A 25,161-nucleotide genomic window follows, 5' to 3' on the forward strand; every position below is an offset into this window, starting at 1 on the left:
AGCCTCAGGAAGCCAATGGAACGCAGTCTCAGGAAAAGAGATTAAACCATCAGGAGGTGAGCAATCATTGAGGCAGTCCGAGTCGGAGCAACGTTTGGAGGGAATTCGGAGGTTAGATCTTTGAAAGTGAAGATTTGAAATCCCTCAAGGGGGACTGAGTTAGCGTGATTTTGTAACTCACAGCGGACACTGACATCTGGACCCGTGATTCTGTCTTGGTCACATCTGCCATTTATAGTGCAGTATGGTATGTTCGACCACGGTTTGCCGTTATTTCATATTCACTTCAGCTTAAATTCTGAATGTTGAGAGTATTAGATAGATATTGTAGATTGTTTTATTTTTCTGACTTTGTATAGTAAAATTTATTGAGTTTGTTTAGAAACTATGGATCTTGTGGCTTTAGTCTGTTAGTTAAGTACCTGGGATCTCAAAACTTTGTCTACTCCTAAGCAAAAGATTACTAGTCCCTAACCAGATCGTACCAAAATTTGGGGCTCTGTTTTAGGATCATAACATAAAGTAATCAGGGTTTTAAGATGAAGGAACTTGATTTGTATCAGTAGAGTTACAGCTTGTAACTAAAGAAATTGAACTTGTGTCAAATTGCTGAACCCGCTTCTGCAAGACAAATTCTTCAATTTTCATTCACAAATGGGCTTCTGATCTGACTAGATCCTTGAAGGGGCAAGTAAATATGTTTGAGCAGTGAAGCTAAACCACTACTGGGAAGAAAATGGGTTTCCATTTGTAGCAAACCCAAGTGGTGCCTCTCCTTGAAGAGAGGAAAGGATATATGACATTGGACCTAGTCAACTAGCCCATCTTCCAGCACTGTCTCTCAGGTCTACCTCTGTGACACCGCTGCTTGGCTCCACTCCTATATGCCCCAACAAAGTCAGAACATCTCATCCTGTAATGGTTTCTGTTCCCATTCTCCCCCACCCCCATGGTCACCAAATGTTCTTTAAATCTTCATCGTTGGAACATAGGACTTAGGAGCAGGACCTTCAAGCCTGCTCTGCCATTCTGTAAGATCATGGCTGTACTGATTGTGGTCTCAGCTCCACCTTCCTGTCTTCCGCTGCTGCCCACCCCCGCCGCCCCAAACCCTATAACCCTTGAGACTGCCGTGTCTATCAAAAATCTATCTAACTCCACTTTAAATAAATTCAGTGACCCGACCTCCACTGCTTTGGAGGTTCTCTGAAAGAGGAAATTTCTCCTCATCTCTTATTTTAAATGAGGGACCTCTTATACTTAAACTGTTCTCCTCCAAGAGGAAACATCTTCCTGGTATCCACCCAGTCAAGTCCCCTGAGGATCTTACATGTTTCAATGAGATCACCTCTCATTCTTCTAAATTCCAATGGGTATAGGCCTGACATGTTCAACATTTCTTCATAAGATAAGCCCTTCAACCCAAGAATGAGTTGAATGGCTTTCTTTTCCTTACTGTCCCTCTGTGATATCATTTATAGTTTCCTATCTCTACTGCGCAGCCACTACTCTTGACTTCTCTAACCGTTCTTGTAAGCAAGAAGTTCCTTCAAACCGACTTCAGCAAGATTGAAACTTTTCTTTTCAGTCATTTCCATAATCTTCACACCTTAGGCCCCAATTCTATACCTCTATCTGGTGGCACACCCAGTGGTGCACAGCTTCAGCATTCTGTCTGACATTGAGTCTTGCTTCAAACCTGCAAATCCTGGGCACCACCACAAACACCTATTTACACATCCACAGCATCAGCTATGTTTGCCCTAACCCCACTGCCTGGAAATGTTTGTGAAGGATTTTGTTACCTTTTTTACTCCAGTGCTCTTGTCCGCTTCCCAAATTTTGCTCTTCATAAATTGTAATTCATCCAAAACTGCACAAAATCCTGACATGCTGTCCTTACCAGCTTTAGCTGGTTTCCTAACCCCAACTTATAAATTTAAATTCTTGACCTCAAGTACATGTCCCAGTATGGGCTCACTCTTCCCTAACTGTAAACCTGCTTCAGTCTTATGTTCCTGCCTGTGCCTCCAATATTTGGCTCTCTCCTCCTTTGCATCAACACTCCTTCCTTCCCTCTCACCCTTCAATTACAGAGCTCCCAACTATCTAAGATACACGTTTTGGAAAGTTCTCCTTAAAATTTCTCCTCCGTGTTATCCTTTTTCCTCTCCTTCAGAAGTTTCCTTCATGTCTACCTTTTTTGATTGTGCCTTAGATCATCATTCTTAGCCCCTGTCCTAACATGGTTTGATTCTTCCCAACTCTGTGAATTGCAAGGGTTGTGCCTTTTGTATTAAAAGTACTATATAAGTGCAACCTGCTGTGTGGATCTGAATGGACTTTTATGCGGTTTGTTTCTTACTGTTAAAATGTCTTGGTAGGTGGCGCCACCTAAAAGCTCAGATGATCGAGAAGAGATCTAAACTTGGAGAATCACAGACCCTGCAACAGTTTAGCCGCGATGTAGATGAAATCGAGGCCTGGATCAGTGAGAAGCTACAGACTGCAACTGATGAATCTTACAAAGATCCCACAAACATTCAGGTAACTAAGCTTAGAGTGGTCATTTGGTAGTACAGAACTTGAGTATTACTGAAAAAAGTGACATGCAATACTTAAGGTTGGAGTGTTTATTTCTCTCTTACCCTGGGGTGTTACCATTTACTTGCCCCTGCTGAGAGGATGGACTACTTGCTCCAAAACCTCTGGTAATGTTGCATCAAAAGCATCTGCTAAGAAATGCAAAAACCTGCTTGGAGTGCCCCACGCTCCACTTTTGCCCCCTTTTTTTGAAAAAAACTATCTCCTCTTGCTATTCTCTGTGGGAATGTGTCTGACCTCTGCCTGATGTGTCCCCTTGGCAGTGTAGCTAAGATATGAGGACTCTGTGTTCTGAGCACAGATCTCGGAGCTATCCCTCTGAGGTAAATCTCTTGAACAGAGAACATTATGGCTTATATGTGTTACATGAACAGAAATTTAAGTTGAGCATAATACTTTGACCATTCAATATTGATATGCTTAATCTTTTCTCTTAATCTGTTTTTAGCTGTCCAAACTGCTGGTAAGTGTTTGTGACTTCTGTGCTTCTGTGTAACCTAGGTCTTGTCTGTATAAAGGCACATTATTGGATTGGTTAGATGCCGTTTTATAAACGTAACCTTTTTAATTTCGTGCCTATAGTTCTTCTAACTATCCTTTTGAGTTTTTAAGTTGGCAGACCTTTAGCATTGATGTTGCTTCTAGCACTGATATCTTTTGGTGTCTCTGATTTAACAGGTAATTCTCCTGACTTTTTAAACCATATTGCATTTGTTTTAAAATTAACACTAAAGACGTTTGTTCAGTTGGCTCTGTCCTTGTCGCTGGGAGCTGTTGGTTGTCTGGTTATTATTGGCGTGGTGTTTGTCAGTATTAACCCCTATTACTATCCTGAATGTGATTCCCTCCGAGGCTTTATGACCATTGCAGTGATAAGTTTAGCTGGCCATTCCAGGTGGGGCTCTGACGACAATTGTGAATAGAACCTGATAACGGCATCCTCAGCAATTGGTCAAATAATTTCATGCATCACAAATTGTGAAAATAATTCAAAATTAATGCAACATATATGATCTGCATTGTAATTACAAAGTGGAAGGACTGCAGAATTGCAAAGGAAGTTATGGTTTTGATGTCTATCAAGACCAAATTGCACCAGTTTAATATTACTTTGAAGCTATATGTTTCGACACACTTGGTTACTGACATGTCACAGGCCTCAGAGAGAATCTTTTGAACGTTGACATTTTTTCATATATAGTGAGCATTGTGTTCTCTTCCACAGAGCAAACACCAGAAGCACCAGGCATTCGAAGCAGAGCTGCATGCCAACGCCGATCGAATCCGTGGGGTCATTGACATGGGGAAATCTCTGATCGACCGAGGGGCATGTGCTGGTAGTGAAGATGCTGTCCAGGTGACCACCGAATTTAACTTGATTCTAGGAACGTAGGAACTAGAGTAGGCCATTGAGCCTGCTCCTCTAACTAACTGAGGGATCATTAGTCTAGGCCTTGATATTACTGATCCAGTAATGCTATGCTCATACTGTGAAGAAAATTGCTTTTTTCATAGGGGCAGAGGTAGAAAACAGTTTGTCATGATGAGTTTTTTTTTTAAAAAAGAGAGCATTTTAATTCACAGCAACCAGACACAGTGGGGGTAATTTTCATTTTGGGCGAGAGCTTAAAACTGGCAGAAGCAGATTAGCCACCAGTTATACAACCCACTTGTTTGTTTACTTTTTCATTCGCCTTGGTGGAAAGGAAAATAGGGTAATGTGTAAGAGGCAACAGTTCAGAAACCGCCAGTTATCTGTTCGTTGCCAAAGTAAAAGTGACGTCTGATTATGACCATTTGACCAAACAGGTTGGAGGAAGCCATAGTCGTAGTCTTAACTCTCTACTTTTACTGTTAGCTCATTCAGTAACATCTTTCTCATTGTGACTCTTACAGTTACTTACTGAATTTTCATTAACTTGCATGATTTCTTTGATTGACTTATCCTGGTTCAATGTCTTCCTCTCTGACAGGCTCGCTTGGGAACCTTGGCTGACCAATGGGAATATTTAGTGCAGAAATCAGCAGAAAAGAGTCAGAAACTGAAAGAGGCCAATAAGCAACAAAATTTCAACACTGGAATCAAAGACTTTGATTTCTGGCTGTCAGAGGTAAGTGAATTTACATTGTATTATTCACATTTTTAAAGGAACTGGGTTTTCGCCCTGTATGGAGAACTTCATTTCATGGGCTTTGCTATCTTGCAAATTACTAACTATCAGTTGAATTCTGCGTACAAAGTATATTTGTATATGAATCAGAAGATTACAGATCTGCCCAGGAATGGAAAATCAAGGCAAAAAATGATTTGTAGTGAAATCCAGAGTACACACTTGACCAGTTTAGAAATTACTCCAGTATTAGAGTAGATCAGTATAATACAACTTCTACACAGGATCTTGCATTAATCTTGTGATGGCAAAGCATCTGCATGTCATCCCCACCCACAGTAACATGTTATGCAGTATCATTTTTGAGGCGATTTGGCACCTTTTTTGATAAAAATGGCCATTTTTTAAAAATATACCTTCATGGGATGTGTGCGTTGCTGGCTAGGCCAGCATTTATTGGCCATCTCTAATTGCCCTTGAGAAAGTGATGGTGCACTGCCTTCTTGAACCGCTCCAGTCCATGTGTTGAAGGACCCTGTTACAGGATTTTGACCCAGCGATAGCGAAAGAACAGTGATGTATTTCCAATTCAGGATGGTGTGTGACTTGGAGGGCAACTTGCAGGTGGTGGTGTTCCCATGCGTCTGCTGCCCTTGTCCTTCTAGGTGGTAGAGGTCACAGGTTTGGAAGGTGTTGTCGAAGGAGCCTTGGTGAGTTGTTGCAATGCATCTTGTAGATGGTACGCACTGTTGCCACTGTGCATTGGTGGTGTAGGGAGTGAATGTTTATTATGGTGGATGGGGTGCCAATCAGACTGACTGCTTTATCTTGGATGGTGTTGAGCTTCTCCAGTGTTGGAGCTGCGTTCATCTAGGTAAGTGGAGAGTATTTCATCACACTCCTGACTTGTGCGCTGTAGATGGTGGACAGGCTTTGGGGAGTCAGGAGGTAAGTTACTCTGCAGAATTCCCAGCGTCTGACCTGCTCTTGTAGCCACAATATTTATATGGCTGGTCCAGTTCAGTTTCTGGTCAATGATGACCCCCCCAGGATGTTGATAGAGGAAGATTTGGTGATGGTAATGCCATTGAATGTCATGGGGAGTTGGTCAGATTCTCCCTTGTTGAAGGTGGTCATTGTCTGGCACTTGTGTGACATGAATGTTATTTGCCATTTATCAGCCCAAGCCTGAATTTTGTACAGGTGTCGCTGCATATGGACACGGACTGCCTCAGTATCTGAGGAGCCGCGAATAGTGCTACTGTTGTGTAGCATTCCTCGAACGTTCCCACTTCTGACTTTATGATGGAAGGAAAGTCATTGATGAAACAAGGTGGAACTGAGTATTCTAGATTTCAGCTTGTGTTTCCCTTACCCCTTTCAAACATTTTTTTAAAAAATACATAACTGTATTCATAATACTTGATGTGGTCTAAGTAAAAACCCTCTTGCAATGCTAATAATATTGCAACGTATACATTGTACTGTTGAAAGTTTCTGTTTTGCATGGCAAGGTTGTATAAAGTTATGGTGAGTCCTTGGATCAGTGGAATGCAGAGAAGGGAAAACTCAGCAACCTTACACCCCTGAGCTGAAAAATTGCAGCTAAAATGTTGTAGTACTATTAACATCTCATGTTGGAGTCAAGCTGGCATCTGCTTTGAGAACAGTCTCACTGTGTCATTCCGTTTGTCCTATATGTTGTAATTTTAAATCAAAAAACTGATTCTAATCATTTCATTACCATTATACAGATTTCTACACTGGGTTTTGTTGCTAAATGTTATTAGTTTTCAAGGGAGTGCTTTACTAATGTGTGAGTAGTATACTGTAGTTTAATTCTATGGTCCCAATTGTTTAACTTTGCAATGCCTTTAACAAGCATCTGTTCTATCAGAACTTGTCAATAATAGCCTCGTACCTGTGATTTGATATTTAAGTCAGATTCTGATTTCTTTGTAAGGTGGAAGCTCTGCTGGCCTCTGAGGACTACGGGAAGGACCTGGCGTCTGTGAATAACCTACTGAAGAAGCATCAGCTTCTTGAAGCAGATATTAATGCTCATGAGGTAATGAAGTGTTTGTTATAAGTCTGTAATTGCAGATAAGAGAAACAGGTATGTTGCCATGGGGACTGGTTTTGAGAGAAGAGCCACAGCGGTTAAACTGTTCATGGATCATTTGGGCTTTTGGCCATCAGGGATTATACCAGTATACATTTGTGCCTCAGAGGTATGCATCGCTTCCTGCAATGGATGGAAAAGCTTGTTGTAGCAGTGCATGTTTTACATTGTAATTATACATAAATTTAAAAAGAAATTATAAAATAATCCAGTCATTGATTTGCTTGCAGTTCATAGAATCATAGAATTATACAGCAAAGAAGGAGACCGTTCAGGGAATCACAGAATCTCACAATGCAGAAGAGGCCCTTCGGCCCATCGAGTCTGCATCGACACGTGAGAAACGCCTGACCTACCTACCTAATCCCATTTACAGTGCTTGGCCCATAGCCTTGAATGTTATGATGTGCCATGTGCTCATCCAGGTACTTTTAAAGGATGTGAGGCAACCCACCTCCTCCACCCTCCTAGGCAGCGCATTCCAAACCGTCACCAACCTCTGGGTAAAAAAGTTTTTCCTCACATCCCCCCCCAAACCTCCTGCCCCTCACCTTGAACTTGTCCCCTCGTGACTGACCTTTCAACTAAGGGAACAGCTGCTCCTTATCCACCCTGTCCATGCTCCTCATAATCTTGTACACCTCGATCAGGTCGCCCCTCAGACTTCTCTGCTCCAATGAAAACAACCCAAGTATATCCAACCTCTCTTCATAACTTAAATGTTTCATCCCAGGCAACATCCTGGTGAATCTCCTCTGTATTCCCTCCAGTGCAATAACATCCTTCCTATAATGTGGCAACCAGAACTACACACAGTACTCCAACTCACCAAGGTTCTATACAACTCCAACATGATCTCCCTACTTTTGTAATCTATGCCTCGATTGATAAAGGCAGGTGTCCCATATGCCTTTTTCACCACCCCACTAACATGCCCCTCCGCCTTCAGATATCTATGGACACACGCCAAGGCCCCTTTGTTCCCCAGAACTTCCTAGTGTCATGCCGTTCATTGAATACTTCCTTGTCAAATTACTCCTTCCAAAGTGTAACACCTCACACTTTTCAGGGTTAAATTCCATCTGCCACTTATCTGCCCATTTGACCATCCCGTCTATATCTTCCTGTAGCCCAAGACACTCAACCTCACTGTTAACCACCCGGTCAATCTTTGTGTCATCGGCAAACTTACTAATTCTCCCCCCACATAGTCATCTATGTCGTTTATATAAATGACAATTAATAGGGGACCCAGCACAGATCCCTGTGGTACACCACTGGACACTGGCTTCCAGTCACTAAAGCAGCCTTCTGTCATCACCCTCTTGTCTCCTACAACTAAGCCAATTTTGAATCCAACTTATCAAATTACCCTGTATCCCATGTGCATTTGCCTTCTTTATAAGTCTCCCATGTGGGACCTTGTCAAAGGCTTTGCTGAAATTCATATAAACTACATCAACTGCACTACCCTCATCTACACAGCTGGTCACCTCCTCAAAAAACTCAGTCAAATTTGTTAGGCATGACCTCCCTCTGACAAAGCCATACTGACCATCGCTGATCAAACCTTGACTCTCCAGTGGAGATAGATTCTCTCCTTCAGAATTTCCTCTAGTTTCCCTACCACCGACATAAGACTCACTGGTCTGTAATTCCCTGGCTTATCTCTACAACCCTTCTTAAATAGCGGAACCACATTGGCCGTTCTCCAGTCCTCTGGCACCTCCTCTGTGGCCAGAGAGGAATTAAAAATTTGGGTCAGAGCCCCTGTGATCTCCTCCCTTGCCTCCCTCAGCAGTCTGGGACACAAATCATCTGGACCTGGAGATTTGTCCACTTTTAAGCCTGCCAAAACTTTGTCACTCCCTATATCAATTTGCTCAAGATTCAGCCCTTTGTGCTTGTGCTGGCTCGTTTAAAGTGCTATCTAATCAAACCTATCCAATTGTTTTTTCACCATAGCCCAACAAAAATTTCCTCCTCTTCAAAGAAGTGCCTTTCAGGCTTTTTCAATAGAGTACATTGCTTGTTACTGTTCTCACAACGTTGATTGGAAAGAGTTGATGAAATGTACAAGACTTGGAACTTTTGTGAGCTCTGGATTCAAAACACCAGATTTGTAAATCACTGGGAAATCTCATCACTCGCATCTGAATAGAATGCTTCTCAGAGAGATCCTTGGTAATGTGACATTCCTAAAAGATACACCTGTGTTTTAACACATCATGGCCCAACAACAATTGCTTCAATATTCCATCAGTTGCTCAAATAATTGAGAACATGGGAACAGGAGGAGACCATTCAGCCCTTCAGACCTATTCCACTATTCAGTTAAATCAGGGCTGGTTTGTATCTTAACTCCATCAACCACCTTGTTCCGTAACCCTTAATACCCTTGATTATCAAAAATCTATCTATCTCAGTTTTGAAATTTACCATTGACCCTCAACCTTGAGCTTTTTTGAGGAAGAGAAGTCCAGAATTCCACTAACCTCTATGTGAAGAAATGTTTCCTGTTATCACCCTTGAATGGCCTAGTTCTAATTTTAAGTTTATGTCCCCTTGTTCTGTGCTTCCCTTGCCCCCCACTCCAGTCCTGGTCCCTCTACCCCCACTGGAGGAAGCGGTTTCTCTATATCTACCCTGCCGACTCTTTCAATCATGAAGACCACGATAAGGTCACCCCTTAATCTTCTATACTGAAATGAATACAAGCCTAGCTTGTGCAACCTGTCTTCATAATTTAACCCTTTTAGCCTTTGTAACGTTCTGGTGTATCTGCTGTATCCCCTCCAAGGCCAATATAACATTCCTGATGGCTTATAACCAAAGCTTTCTATAACTGTGACATTACTCCCATCCTGTTGTATTCCAGCCCCCATGAGGCTGTTAGCATTTTTCATTATAAACTCCAAAGCATTTCAAGCGCAAAAGATAATGTTTAGTGTGCCACATGCACGAATACATACCATCTTATTAATGACCTAATTGAGGCAAGAAGTGCATCTCTCGTTCTGACCTACTTACTTTATTACAGAACTGAATTGCAGTGGTAATTTCTTTCTAAATTGGTTCATTAATTGACTGTATTTCAGGACCGTCTGAAAGACTTGAATGGCCAGGCCGATAGTCTTATGTCCAGTGATGCCTTCGATACCACCCAGGTGAAGGACAAGCGTAATGCAGTGAATGGCCGGTTTCAGAAAATTAAAAACATGGCTACTGCTCGCCGTGCTAAACTGAATGAATCGCATAGACTTCACCAATTCTTCCGTGATTTGGATGATGAGGAATCCTGGATAAAGTGAGTTGGGGAGAGCATATGAACATTTGGAAAAGCTGGCTTGTAAAAGTTGCAGTATTGTGTTAAGTCGGTATTAATAAAATGTGTTTGTGCTAACTTGGTATTAATCAAATGGGGAGTTGAATCTGGAATCCTACGCTTGTTAGCTGGGATCCAGTTATATCCAGTATTAGTAAAGTTGACGTGGGAATGATGCTTCTCTTATTTGAACAGAGAGAAAAAGTTGCTTGTGAGTTCTGAAGATTATGGCCGGGATTTGACTGGAGTACAGAACTTGAGGAAGAAGCACAAGCGTCTGGAAGCAGAGCTGGCTGCACATGACCCAGCTATCCAGGTTCGAGATGTCTGATATCCTTGTACATATTTCCAAAAACTTCATCCAAAAGGACCTGGTTTGGTAATAAGTGATGTAATGTAGCATGTCTACTGTATCAAACCACAGATTGGGGGCTGGATTTACACCAGTAATGGCCGTTTACCCATTTCCTAACCTAAGCCATGTAGACAGTAGGCTATCTTCAGTTAGAGCCTCTTACACTGGGAGTCACTTTGGCCCATTGTATGGCTGCCTGCCAAAGTGGCCTGGAATAGAATGTAGGAACCTAGGCACATCTGTCAGGTTTTGATTTCAACAAGGCTTAAGGGTGGTGATGAACATTTTTAGGCAAGTCAAAAAGTTTGGATCTCACTGTGATGATAAAACGGAGACCTAAAAGTAAAGCAGTTTCTTACAAGGCATTGACAGGCCTCTCATTTTTGTGGCAGAACCTTCAAAAGCACATAGTCCTGGGATACATGTCAAAGCAGGCATTTACAAAGTGTGTTTTTATATGTTATAAATTGAAATACATCTTGATGTAACATTACAAAATCTTGTGTTTGTTTTATGTTTCCTGGAATAAACCAAACTATACAATGGCTTGTTACTGTAGTCCATACCAACTAGAAACTGGATTGAGACTGTTCAACCTCAATTCACAGTAGATCTGTTTTAAGACAAATGTTCCAAAGTAGGATTATCAGTGTTTTTTTTTGTTTGTTTGTTTGAGGATGTTGAGGAGGACATTATTTATACAAATATTAGTATTTTGTTCTTTGTGTAAAGTTCAGCAAAGTGAAAACAGTTAAATAAGCTGTGTATAAAGTAAGCAATTAAAACTTGAACAGATGGGTAATTGGACTTCACAGTTCATCCCTGGTTGGAACTAGTTTCTCATTGTTTAAAGGAGATGCTCATGGCTGATACTTTTTTTTTTACAACAGTCTGTACTGGAGACCGGAAAGAAACTGTCTGATGATAATACCATTGGCAAGGAAGAAATTCAGCAGCGACTGTCCCAATTTGTGGCACACTGGAAGGAACTGAAGGAACTTGCTGCTGCTCGGTTAGTCCAGCTTATCCAATGGGGCTTTGAAGGCTGAGGTTTTGCTAAATTGTATTGTTACTGTTGTCGGGGAAAGATATCTAAAATGCTGAAATCACACAGCAGGTTGGCCAACGTCTGTGGGAGGAACCAACAGATCATTGTTTCAGGCCAGGTCCTTTGTCAGACAAAGAAAGAAATTATATTTCTAGAGTGCCTTTCACAACCTTGGGACCTTCCAAAGCACAATACAGGCAATTAACTACTTTTTGAAGTGTAACCACTATTGTAAAGTAGGAAAGTAGAATTGAAATGAAAAATGAGCATGAGATGAGAAGAAATAGCCAATTAGATAGGCCAAACACAGAATAAGTATTAACTGAGTGACTTGTAACCCTTAAGAGAAAAGCAGGAAATTATTAAATGTATAGATCTGTCTTAGACAGTAGTAGGAAACATTGAAACATAAAAAAGACTCTACAAAATTAGCAACTCCATTAAGGACTGCCAGTTGGGTTTCTGTGCTGGGAGAAAGGGGACTGATGCACGCTGTGCATGCAGCACCTTTTTCTCCTTGACAGACATGGGACTCCAATATGCATATTTAAACATTAAAATACAAGCAAAATACTGGGGATGCTGGAAATCTGAAATAAAAATAGAAAATGCTGGAAAAACTCAGCAGGTCTGGCAGCATCTGTGGAGAGAGAAACAGAGTTAACGTTTAGAGTCCGTATGACTCTTCAGAGCATATTTAAACCGCCTTGCACCTGGGCATCCATTTAAAGTACTGCAAACTGATTTGGGTCACTCAGGCAAATGGTTGCACAAGGTTCCCAACACCACCACCACTCCCTTCCAACCAAATTCTCACCTGGGATGATTTCTAACTACCCGAGGGTCTACAGTACAGCTCCTGATTCTTCAGTCTGCATTCCCTTCATGCATGTCTTCACTTTGAAAGATTTAAAGAACTTGCATTTCTAAAGTACTCATCACAACCTCAGGAGTTTACAACCAATGATGTGTAGTCACTGTTGTAAGGTAGGAAGCATATCAGCCAATTGGTGCTGAGCAAACTCCTAAAACAGCAGTATGATAATGACCGGATCATCTGTTTGACATATGATTCAGAGAATTGAGTGTGGGATTGGTTACCTTACCCTGTAGAAATTAGCTGGTATGTTAATTTGTCATGTGTCATGTTGCAGAGGACAGCGTTTGGAGGAATCCTTAGAGTACCAGCAGTTTGTGGCAAACGTTGAGGAAGAGGAGGCCTGGATCAATGAGAAACTGAACCTGGTGGCGAGTGAGGATTATGGCGACACACTTGCTGCAGTGCAGGTCAGTGTCTTTGGTTTATAAAAGACAGTGATGGGCAATATGAAAAACAGCATATCAATTTCCTCAGCCACTGAGCATCTAATTTGGATTTTAAGCTGAGCTGTTTTCATATTGTCGGCTTGAATAGGGGCGTGGCAAGTTCTGGAGCATAAGCCTTCAGTACTATTGCCGCAATATTGTCAGGGTCCATAGCCAGTAGTCCAGTATCATGATAGTCATTGGATATGAGGCCTTTACTGGTCAACTGATGTGTTTCTTATGACATAAATCCTAAGCATGTGCAATTAAGTAATACGTCTGCGACTTGGGGATTCCCAGAAGGTATTATTACATCAGGATCACTTCAACGTGCTAAAGATTAACAGATGATGCATTTTCGAGTCCGTATTTCATTGGCTTCCTATTTCAGGTGTTCATTTGCAATTTTATAAGTAAGAAAGTAGGTAATAGAGCAGAGCATAGGAACATATCTACCTTTTCTTAAGATCTCTCCCTGTCAGCATGACCAATAGCAGGAATTTATGTCACTTTGCTTCTGGCACAGTTGGAGCACCGATATGATGCAGCATCTGGTCGTGTTCTGTCATACTTTCTACTTGATGATTCTTGCTGCCAGACACCGTTCTTTGGCTCTGAAGAAAGACGGACATGCATTCTGATTGCTTATCTCAAACATCCTTAAGCACTTTGCATACAATTAATCACTTTGAAGTGTAGTCATTGTTACGTAGGTAAATACGAATAGTGGTATAAGAGCTTTATCATTCACTAGATCAAAGGGTCTCTATTCAATCCGAAGAAGGACTTCTGACACTGTAGCACTACCTCCGTGCTCCACCCCAAAGTGTCAGTTTAGATTTTATCATCAGGATGGGACTTCACATAACTTTCTGAATTAGAGGTGAGAATTCGTCCAGATGAGTTAAGCTGACAAACATACACACATTTTGTATGAGTATGGAAGCCCTGGACAACTTCTATCCTCGAATTGGGTGTTATGGATGGTGTGGTGGAGCCAGACTAGGCATGGATGTGGAGTATCTGTCCTGATTTCCTTCCCCCACCACCACCCCACCCCCCAAAACCATCCCCAAGTCTTTGCTGTTTCTCTGAAAGGATTTTCTTTGGAAATGGGCATGTAAGAGAATAGGTGAAATTCAATTAGTATCACTTCTTTCTGATACTTTTTGACTTGGGGCTTAATTTTGACTTTGTGTGATGGCATGAAAAACGGGTGATGTTGGATCAGCCATCCACTGTAAATTTCCATTAAAGTCAAAATGGACTTGCCTGTGTTTATCCTGTTGAATATGTTTCTTATTGTAGCATGATTCAATCTTTTTTAAAAATGTTTAACAATAAGAAGATAAGTAGAGGAAATAAAGCACCTAACTGACTGTAATGTTTGTTTTTGAAATAAACTGAAATAGGTCTCATTTTACTTTCTGCAGGGATTGCTGAAAAAGCATGAAGCATTTGAAACTGATTTCACAGTTCACCGCGATCGAGTACAAGATGTTTGCACTAATGGAGAGGAACTGATAAAGAAGGTGAGAGTTTTTTAAAAATATTGGTTTATATGTTCTTGCCATTATTTTCAGTGGTTGCCTAGAGTGCTATAATGCAAATTCATTGTTAACAAAGCATTTTTAATTTTTGGAACTTCTAACCATTTCTCTCTAAAGACTTTCCTCTCCATTTCTGCCCAAAGATTGGACCAACCAGATCTTCTATGCTGAAAGGGCCCATGTTGAGTTTTCCTCTTTCCAACCCCTGCTCCCCACCACCGTTTTAATTAACATCTTGCACAAGCGTAGCATCTTTAACATTGTGGCCTAGTAGAGAACTGACTAAACTATTGGGGGTGATTGACTGATTTGAGAGTTCGGTAGCGTTCTGACTCGAACCTAAACCCGGAATGTGAATTAAGTACCTTAGCACTAAACATCCTGTTATAAATGTTCAAAAAGTTTTGCTGAGTATTCCTGAAAAAAGTAATGGTAGGTGACCAGACTTCTCTTTAAATACAAACAAAATGCTGTGAATACTTTTAAACTTAGTAGAACTTTTCTCCAATGTTAATATAATTCCTGTTTACAAAACTCAGTGTTTTGGGGTACTTCCGCAGTTACTTGCTGAACCTTTTCAGTAAGGAACTGAACCATGAGGGTCAAGAATGTCGTGGGTTTGATTTCCAGTTTGTGCTGATTTTGCTATTCTTGGGCAGAGTTGCAGTAACAAACCTACTTAATACTGCAATGGGAGAACCCACGAGGACAGCAGTAATTCAAAAAGAAAACCTTCTGCCGTTTTAGGGCAACAAGGGTTAGGTCAACAGCTGTGGTCTTGCCAGTATCATCCACATCCCATTAACATTAGCATCCCATTTTAAAAGGATTTGGGGCAGCACATATGGTCTTAGGTTGTGAAAGGGGAAAACTTCCTGGATTCCTGTTTGTTGCTGTCAGTGATCCCTTTTGGAAATGTGTGCATGGACACTGGACTAGAATAGCATCAGCTGTGCAGCCCTCCATCTTTAAATAGCTGTTGTGACACTCGCGTTTTACTGTTCAGGCGAACACACAGTTCCTTCAGAAGGGTAGCAGAAAGTAAGTATTGCCTGTGGAATTATACACCAGCTAGGTGTCAGCAGCAAGGAGGGGAGGAATGTGGCAAGGGAAAACAAGTGATTTAATAATTGGCCAAAGTAGATGGTGTAATCTAAAATTATACAAACAGGAGAAGGCCCATTCAATTCATGAGTCTGTTCTGCCTATCAATCAGATCGTGGCTAATCCATACCTCAGTTCCATTTATCCACGGTACACTTGCCTAATAATGTTTTTAAAAAACCTGTCCAACTCAATCTAGTAAATTTTCAATTCTTCTCTTGCACCTGCTGCCTTTTGAGGCAAGAGTTTCATTACCATCTGCATGAAAAAGTGCTGCCTGATCTGAGTTTCTTGAAACAAATGTTTATTTAATATTATAATAATTGATATTCACCTTTAAAATCTGACCAGTAGAACAGGTGAATGCGTGAACTATTGCTTCTCTTTTTCCCCATTCCACTCTTGAAGGCATTGACCACTTGCTGTAGTACAGTTCCATGGGTGCCACTTGCCCTCTGGTAATACCTCTGCCCCAATGCCCATTGTTATGTGCAAGCCTTCTCTGAGCATGTTGGTAGGTGACAGAGCCAGATTGTGTCCTCACACAGCACCCGCACAGACTTTTGGCAGTGGTTGCTGAATGGCAGTCTGGCGTGAGAAGCCTGAGAACCGAAACCCATGGTACCCCAGAGGCATGAGGTTAATTGTGCTCTCAAAAATTACAGACTAGGGACTGAACCTTGGATTCTGAGTCTGTAAGGCTTATAAACTGAGCCATTCAATAATTACTTTCAATACAAATGATCTTTTTCCCTCTTTTTTTTATTTCTCCCTCCCCCTTCCCTGCATTGTTGCATTAAATACTTCTTGGTTCCAAGATTGATTTGGATGCTTTTCAAACTGTGACCATGATTACCAAATATTTCAATGCTTCCCTTAAAGCACTAACAAGGCACAAGTTAGAACGTCTTTACCAATATGTTAGAATTGTCACTGCTCCTGAGATTGTCTAATATTAGAGCTTGTAAACCTTGTGCATAAGTGTATGTACTGCAAAGCAATAACATGTAATGTTCAATATTACCTACAGAACAATCACTATGTGGAGAATATTGCTGCAAAGATGAAGGGATTGCGAGCGAAAGTGACAGAGTTGGAGAAGGCGGCTGCTCAGAGGAAGGCGAAGCTGGATGAGAACTCTGCATTCTTGCAGTTCAACTGGAAGGCAGATGTAGTTGAGTCGTGGATTGGTATGTTTCTGGGCAGTCCTGAATTAGTAGACCATCAAAAGCCAGCTATTCGGGCTGAGCTCTTGATTAATTTAACCAATGTCATGTGGAAATAATAAGCATATCTTGAACAATATGCATAAATTGTCGCTTGGTAGTACTTGAAAAAAGACACATGCTATCGAAGCTTTTCGACTTGTACTCATCAGGACAATTTGCAAAAATACCAAATTGTAAAGGGAACAACAATTTATGTTGCATGAGAAGAGAACACTGATTGGCAAGTGGACTCTGGTAGAGGTGTTGCCATGGAGAATGCACCAGTTAGCTCACAACTGACAATTAACTGCTTAGCTTTGTTTAAATTCCAGCCAGGCAGGTTGACTCTGGTCAAGGCATTACCTTGGGGAATGAACCAGGGAATGGTTGTCGCTTAAACAAAATATTATTCTCCATGGCAACGCCTTTACCAATCAGAGTCCACTTGCCACTTCTCATGCTGTGTAGATTGTTGTTGCCTTTACAATTTGGTATTCTTGCGAATTATCCTGATGAGTACAAGTTCAAAAGCCTCAACAGCATGTGTCTTTTTTCAGAAATACATAAATTGCTAGGAACTATACTGTTCCTGGCAATGCTTAACCATCCATGTTCAATTTGAACATTTTTGTTCTGGGATGTTTTACTATGTTAAAGGTGTTACATAAATGTAAGTTGTGTTATTTGTACTATGAAATTAAAATTAGAGCCAAGTTAATCATCTCTAATGTAATCATTTTTAAATGTATTTAATTTCCAAAAGATGAACTTGCATTTATATAGTTTCTTCGACGTTCTCGGGAAATCCCAAAGAGGTTCACAAACAATATTGTCACTGTTATGTAGGCAGATGTGACGGTCAATTTATATACAGCAAGGGATAAATGACCAGCTAATCTGTTACTTTGTTGGTTGAGAGAGAAATTTTGGCCAGTTCCTTATTACGCCAACAGTGCAACGACATCTTTCAATTCACTTGAAAAGATATTGCACTTTTATGTAATTTGTGGTTAGGCAAAGGTATTAAGGGTTACAGAACCAAGGTGGGTAAATGGAGTTAAGGTACAGGTCAGCCATGGTCTAACTGAATAATGGAACAGGCTGAAGGGACTGAAATAGGTCTTGAACCCATTATTTTGACTCCTCAGTGAGGTCTCCATTAAATGGACCACACTAACACTGACAAAGTAAAGTCCTTGTGCTTTGATCCCCTGAGATAGCACTTAACTTCTGAATAGACAGTCCACCAAAATCAGAAACTTACTGCATGGTAAATTAGGGTGTGTTCTCTCACTATTTTAGTTTCTGGGCAAACAGAGATCCCTAGTCATTGACATTTATGGCACTTGACTCTTACAAGATTTGATAAAATAACGACTGGTATTTAAGTGACTTAAGAGTGGTTTTATTGAAATATTAGTTCATTCAGACTGATGGTATCTACTCAATCAAAGCAAAGATACCAATGTCCTGTTTGTGCTGAGTCAGTAAGTCTGTTTGCCCCATTGCCCCCTGAAATCAATGATCACAGGTCTAGTAATTTGCAGAGAATCTGGGGTTTTAATTTAACTTGGGACCCAGAACACGCAATTTGAAATAAGGACAAAATTGCAGCAAAATGTTATCCAGAACAAACAAACCTGTAAATATGGTGGTATATTCAATTTGTTAAAAAAAAAGTTTCATTTTTCTTGTCGCTGTGCACCATACCCTGTTGCTTTCCTTTCTTACCTGGGGTCAGGCCTTCTTACTAGAATATGGTTTCTTTAAGAGTCAACAACTCCAAGATACCTTACCCAAGTTCTCATTTCTCATATCCAAGACTGGGAAGTCAATCCCAATAAGCTATAGGAGCATTGAGCTTGATCCTATAATTGTCTGACATTCGCACATATAGAATTCCAACAAAGGTGGCAACCAAAAATTGGACCCCTGAGACATTGCTTCTTCCTCAGCCTGAGGAGTAATCTTCCTTCTGCTACTCTGACTAAGGAAGGAACTGGGGCAAGAATTTTATGTCCCGCAGGCAGGCACGTGTCTGACCTGAACCGGCGTAAAATCGTGCGAGATGACATTGAGCGAGCATCCCGACGTCATCAAGCACTCATGCGATATTTCGCTCAGTGGGTGTGTACAAAAGTCGGAAGAGTGCCTGCTGACAATTAAGTGGGCAATTAAGCTTCTTAACAGCCCAATTGTAAGCGATTTTTCATGGCCCATCCAATTTTCCAGTTGGCGGACAGGCCAATCAGCCAGGCGGGCTTCACATTTTTGATGAAACCTCATCCAAGGGCGGGATGAAATCTCCATTAGGATTTAAAATAAAAAGAAATGTCTGGGGACTTTTTTTTGAGATATGCTTTCAGGTGATTGATTGTGCTGCATGGACATTTTTGCAGCTTTGTTGTACTTGTATTATTTGGAGGTCTGCAGCTCCTGAGACATCTGTCTGCCTTCAGGGAGCTCAGTGGAAGTGCTCACCAGCACCCGCCCCCACCGGCAGTGCAGAGCTTTTCTCAGGGCAGCCAGCGTGAAATCGTGGTTGGGGGCATTTTCCTGTCCACTTCTGGCCAGCTGATTGCACACACCTGACGAGTGCAAAATTTAGGCCCTGGATCTTGGTTAACCAGTGTTGTTTAGTAGCAGGTAGATTTTAAGGAGTATCTTGAAGGAGAAGAGAATGGTAGGGAGGTTTAGGGAGAGAATTCCAGAACCTAGGACTAAGACAGCCAAAGGCACGGTCACCATTGTTAGAGTGGCAAAAAATTGGAATGCTGTAAGTACTTGATGGTGAGAAATGGTTTACAGGTCTTCAGCCATAAATGTGATTTTCATTCTCCCTCTCCCTTAGGTGAGAAAGAGAACAGTCTGAAGACAGATGACTATGGGCGTGATCTCTCCTCCGTACAAACATTGCTCACAAAACAGGTAACTAGCTTCCTGAACTGAAGTTATTTTCAGTCAGATTTGTTACAACGATTCCTTGCAACCAGTTTACAATGCTTTATTTGAACTTTGAATTACGACCACAACTTGCATCCACATGGGGTTCTTCTGGTTCTAGAGCACTTAACGGTGGGGGGGGCAACAGGAAGCCAAGAAGATGGGAAAAATAGGATTAGAGAGTGACAACCAAAAGAGAGGTTTGTATCTTTAAAAAAAAAAGCTTTTGAAGGGAGGGAAGTCGTAAGACAGTGAAAATTTGCCTCTTGCTAGTTTGAACTTCTGACCTCATCCTATTTTTTTTATGTTAACTTGAAATAACCTGTCCTTTCTATACTTTTTACAATTTTGTATCCCTCTATAAGATCATCTTTCAGATATTTCCATTGTAAGCTGAAAAGCTTAAGCTCCTGCAGTCTTTCCTCAACCTCAGCTTCTTCACAGAGATCAGGATTGTGGCTCTTCAGTCGTAAATTTCAAAAGGCAATTAGATAAGCACTCTAGGGGAGAATATTTGGAGGGCTGCAGCGAAAGAGCAGGGAGATAGGATTATTCGGACAACTTTACCAATGGGCCAGATGTTCCTGCCTGTTCTGTGTGCTTTTATGATACTCTGTTTACCTCTGGCACTTGAGCATTTCCCTGTGTCTCCTTGTCCTGAAATGGGCACAGTGCTCAATGTGTACTCTGACCATAAATTGTTTAAGTACAGTCTGAATTTGGAATATGGGCCCAATCTGAGTGATTACAGACTGCTTGGTACAGGTCTAACCTGTATGCAAATTCACCTTTAAAATCTTCCTGACCAAACTCCATACTTAAGCAATTGCTAAGATTGTAAATTAAGATGACACATGGCAAATCACGATAAAACTAGTTAGCGTCTTTCCTTGTTTTTAGTGAATTGGGATGCCACTAACCACATACACATAACAAGGGATTATGTGCTAATTAGGTGAAAGTTCAATATTAGCCATCAAATTTGTAATCCGCTCCGATCCTAGTCAACAATGTGAAGTAACAAGACATACACAGGCACCTGTTCATGAGACCATAAGACATAGGAGCAGAAATTAGGCCATTCGGCCCATCGAGTCTGCTCCGCCATGCAATCATTGCTGATAAGTTTCTCAACCCCATTCTCCCACCTTCTCCCCGTAACCTTTGATCCCCTTACCAATCAAGAACCTATCTATCTCAGTCTTAAATACACTCAATGACCTGGCCTCCACAGCCTTCTGTGGCAATGAATTCCATAGATTCACCACTCTCTAGCTAAAGAAGTTTCTCCTCATCTCTGTTCTAAAAGGTCTTCCCTTTACTCTGAGGCTGTGCCCTCGGGTCCTAGTCTCTCCTACTAATGGAAATATCTTCCCCACGTCCACTCTATCCAGGCCTTTCAGTATTCTGTACGTTTCAATCAGATCCCCCCCCCTCATCCTTCTAAACTCCATCGAGTATAGACCCAGAGTCCGCAAACGTTCCTCATATGTTAAGCTGTTTGAACTCCTGGTTCGACCTGTAGTAAATGAGTTGGTGTGCTTTATTTAAAAACTGAAATAGTGCTTTCAAATTGCAATAAAGATGTAAAAAATCCAGAGCCATCGGATAGTGCTCTATTGAGTAATGGATAGAAAGATGAAACTGTGTGGAAGGAAATACAAACAACCATATATATATTATTTACAATGTTCTTTTTTTAAAAAAGCATTTACATAACACCTTTCACAACCTCAGACCTTCCCAAAGCGTTTCACAGCCAATGAAGCACCATTGAAGTGTGATCATTGTTGTAACTTAAGAAACATGGCACTTTTGGCAGCGAAATTTCACACAGCAAGATCCTACAAACAGTAAAGAGATAAACAACCAAAGGATCTGTTCTAATTGATGTTAGTTGGCTAGGATTCCGAGAGAGCTTCCCTGCTCCTCTTCCAGTAGTGTCAGAGGATCTATTAGTGGACCTGAGAAGGCAGATGGTGCCTTGATTAAACTTCTCATCCGAAAGATGACACTCCCTCCGCACTGAACTAGTGTCAGCCTGGATTTTGTGTTTAGCTCTGGAGTGGGACTTGAACCCACAGCCTCTGATTCAGATGAGAGTGCCACCCACTGAGCCTTAGCTGACACCATTATTCTAATTGAAGCTTTTTTTTCACGTTTTATTTTAAAGCCTCCCATGCTTTCTATTGCAAGGGGACATGTTAGAAACTTGTTGTCAGTCAGTGATTGGCCATGAAAATTGAGTGAGAGAAGCCTGGGAAAATCCTTTCTTTAAACATGTTGTTTCTTCTCCTTTCACCCCTCCATCTCATTCCATTAATGCCATCCAGCAGCATGGCTCAGTTTCGTTATCTCCCACACCATGTGAATAAAGATGTTAAACAAGATTCTGACACTGGATGAGCTGACTTGCTTCTCCCACAGATGTTGACAACACAATTTACACAGGGATTAAACTATCACCTTCTGCCTTAAATTTATTAGCAAATGGTAGAAATCAAACCTTTTGTTTTGTCTTCACAGGAAACATTTGATGCTGGACTGCAGGCTTTCCAACAGGAGGGGATCACTAATATTACAGCACTGAAGGACCAGTTACTGGCAGCGAAGCACATTCAGTCCAAAGCTATCGAAGCCCGTCATGCTTCTTTGATGAAAAGGTGGAATCAGCTTTTGACCAATTCTGGTGAAAGGAAGAAGAAATTGCTTGAAGCGCAGGAACATTTCAGAAAAGTAAGCAAATCTAAAATGAAATTTCTGCTTCTTAAGCAGTTGGTCCACTGTTGTAAATTTATTCTACTCTGAAATCAGAGCTCTGTGTGTTGTGTGTGTGTGTGTGTGTGATGTACCACTGAAGAAACCTCAAACATTCACTTCCTCCACTACCGATGTGTCTGCAGTGAATACTATCTACACAATGCACTGCAGCAACATGCCAAGGTTTCTTCACAGTACCTCCGAAACCCACATCTGCCACCATCTAGAAGGACAAGAGCAGCAGGCACACTCCGCCACCCGTAAATTCCCCTCCAAAGTTACACCTCATGCTGACTTGGAAATATATCGTTGTCCCTTAATCTTCACTGGGTCCAAATCTTGGAACTGCGCCCCACCCCCACAACAGCACTGAGGGATACCTTCACCACATGGACTGCAATGGTTCAAAGAATGTTGGCTCACCATCATCTTCTCAAAGACAATAAATGCTGGCCATGTCAGCTTGCCAACATCCCATGTCTTATTTATTGCCATTATTGAATCTAGCTCATTCTTTACCACAGCTTGAAGATCTCTTTTTGACCTTTGCAAAGAAAGCTTCAGCCTTTAACAGTTGGTTTGAGAATGCAGAGGAGGACCTCACAGACCCTGTGCGTTGCAACTCTCTGGAGGAGATCAAGGCCCTGCGTGAGGCTCATGAGGCTTTCCGGTCATCATTGAGCTCGGCTCAGACTGACTTTAACCAGCTGGCTGAGCTTGATCACCAGATTAAGAGTTATCGGATGTTTTCTAACCCCTACACCTGGTTCACCATGGAAGCCCTGGAGGAGACTTGGAGAAACTTACAGAAAATCATAAAGGTAAGAACTGTTCTTTAGAATATTTGAGTGAGTGGTTGCATAATAAGACGCGACTGTTCCCTCATCTGTTGTTTCCTAATATTTATTCTCGACCTTTCATAGCTGAGAAGACTCATTCTGACCTCCCTTCAGCTTTCTGAATAGGCCGAATGGCCTACTCTTGCTCCTAATTTGTATGTTCAACTAATACACCTTGGCAGCCACCTGCTGTGAAGCATGCAGGAGAGGCCTGGGAGGATGACTGGTTTGACACTTCCTTCCCTTTGGGGTGGTGTCAAGGCTCTTTTGCTGACTCATTATGGTGGAATGATGGTAGATAAGTGCTCATTGTATAGGGTACAGTTGACACAAACCTGAACTGTACCACAGCACAGTCATCCCACAATATAGAGCTATCCATTTGTAAATAAGCTTTCAGACATAAAATTCTCATTGATTATTTTTAGGAGTAACCCATTATTTTTTAGAAAGCCAAAGAAACAAGTAATTGCAAACAATTCTGCTGTTAAATTTGCTGTTGTATAGTTTCAGAAGTGTATTTTAAGGATGTTTATAATACATTACGGGGTCAGCTGGACTATTCTAATAGTCACATTGAAATTAACGTTTAGAATCTTTTTAAACTTCACCCTATCCATCCCATCTGTAACTTTCAGTAAATTGGGTCAAACGCCACCAGCCTCTTCTGAACCTTTGTTGACTCTCTAATGATCCCTGGTTTCTTCCAGTTAAATACTCATCCTGTCTGCACAATCCAAATTGGATTCACCAGGTTGTGCCACAGCTATTCATTAATTGCCCCTTTTAGGGGTGGGGGGGTGCCAAATATATTAAAACTGATGTATCGTCAAGACACTAAAGGATGATGCAGTATGATCTGCTCGCAGCTTTATATTTGTTAAGACTTTGAATGTAAATCCTTGGATCACGTATGCTGGTTAGTTTTCTCTGCTATAGCATTTTTATTAAAGCAATTTTATTGGTCATTTAACAGGAACGTGAGCTAGAATTGCAGAAGGAACAGAGACGCCAGGAAGAGAATGATAAATTACGTCAGGAATTTGCGCAACACGCAAACGCCTTCCACCAGTGGCTGCAGGAAACCAGGTGAGGCATCTCTAAAGTATAGTGTATGAAATTCCGAGTGATGAAGTCTGTGTATAATGTTCAAGACACTGGATGACCTTTGTGTTGTGTAATAAGGCTGTCTTTTTTGGAATAATACTAGGACTCAAAGAACTAAATGCTGAGGATAGGTTGCATAGACTAGGCTTGTATTACCTCGAGTATAAAAGAGAAACTATTTCCTCTGGTGAGGGGAGCCCAGAACAAGGGGGCATAACCTTAACATTAGAGCTAGACCATTCAGGTGTGATGTCAAGAAATATTTCTTCACAAGAGGAGTGGTAAAATTCTGAAAAACTCTCCCAGAATGCTGCTGAGGCTGGGTGTCAATTGAAGATTTCAAAATCTTGGGTAAGCATAGTAAAGGTTATGGAACCGAGGTGGGTAGATGGAATTGTGGTACAGATCAGCCATGAATTAATTGAATGCCGATCAGGCTTGAGGGGCTGAATGGCCTCCTCCTGCTCTTATGTATGTAATCTGCAACCATTGGCTCTTCTTCATTTGTGGGCTTACACAATAAATGTTGGCAAGCTCTTAGACAGCATGACACAAGAGTGGAGTCTGATCTGGTCCTTGCCTGCTGGACACACTGTTGTACTTCAAAGCAGGTAATACGGGCTGGCAATCAGGAGTACAAACCCTGGCTGAACACCCTCTACCTTTTTACTTGCTGAAGCCAATTACAGGAATCCATCACTGTCTTGGATGAATCCTGTTAACTCGTCCTCAGTCAGGGAAAAAACAGGCTTATGATGTGGGGAGGCTTTCCTAGTGTAT

The 25,161-nt window shown here is 41.4% G+C and overlaps 1 protein-coding gene across 12 annotated transcripts in view; it reads left to right on the forward strand.

Moving 5' to 3' along the window:
• The window catches only part of sptan1 (spectrin alpha, non-erythrocytic 1), a 114,597-nt gene that overhangs the window by 75,910 nt on the left and 13,526 nt on the right, over positions 1–25,161 (forward strand). For 6 of the 12 annotated variants that reach the window (XM_078550152.1, XM_078550153.1, XM_078550155.1 and 3 more), the window contains 14 exons: positions 2,385–2,562; positions 3,830–3,961; positions 4,578–4,715; positions 6,679–6,783; positions 9,936–10,144; positions 10,358–10,478; positions 11,408–11,529; positions 12,720–12,852; positions 14,304–14,402; positions 16,555–16,714; positions 19,584–19,660; positions 22,202–22,411; positions 22,960–23,256; positions 24,251–24,363. In XM_078550152.1, coding sequence (XP_078406278.1) covers positions 2,385–2,562; positions 3,830–3,961; positions 4,578–4,715; positions 6,679–6,783; positions 9,936–10,144; positions 10,358–10,478; positions 11,408–11,529; positions 12,720–12,852; positions 14,304–14,402; positions 16,555–16,714; positions 19,584–19,660; positions 22,202–22,411; positions 22,960–23,256; positions 24,251–24,363 — 2,094 coding nt within the window. Of the gene's footprint in view, positions 1–2,384; positions 2,563–3,052; positions 3,068–3,829; positions 3,962–4,577; positions 4,716–6,678; positions 6,784–9,935; positions 10,145–10,357; positions 10,479–11,407; positions 11,530–12,719; positions 12,853–14,303; positions 14,403–16,554; positions 16,715–19,583; positions 19,661–22,201; positions 22,412–22,959; positions 23,257–24,250; positions 24,364–25,161 lie in introns of all 12 variants that reach the window. The other 6 variants (XM_078550151.1, XM_078550157.1, XM_078550159.1 and 3 more) reach the window with 2 other exon arrangements.

The sequence above is a fragment of the Cetorhinus maximus genome, chromosome 10, assembly GCF_964194155.1.
Source record: "Cetorhinus maximus chromosome 10, sCetMax3.hap1.1, whole genome shotgun sequence".
Lineage (NCBI taxonomy): Eukaryota > Metazoa > Chordata > Chondrichthyes > Lamniformes > Cetorhinidae > Cetorhinus > Cetorhinus maximus.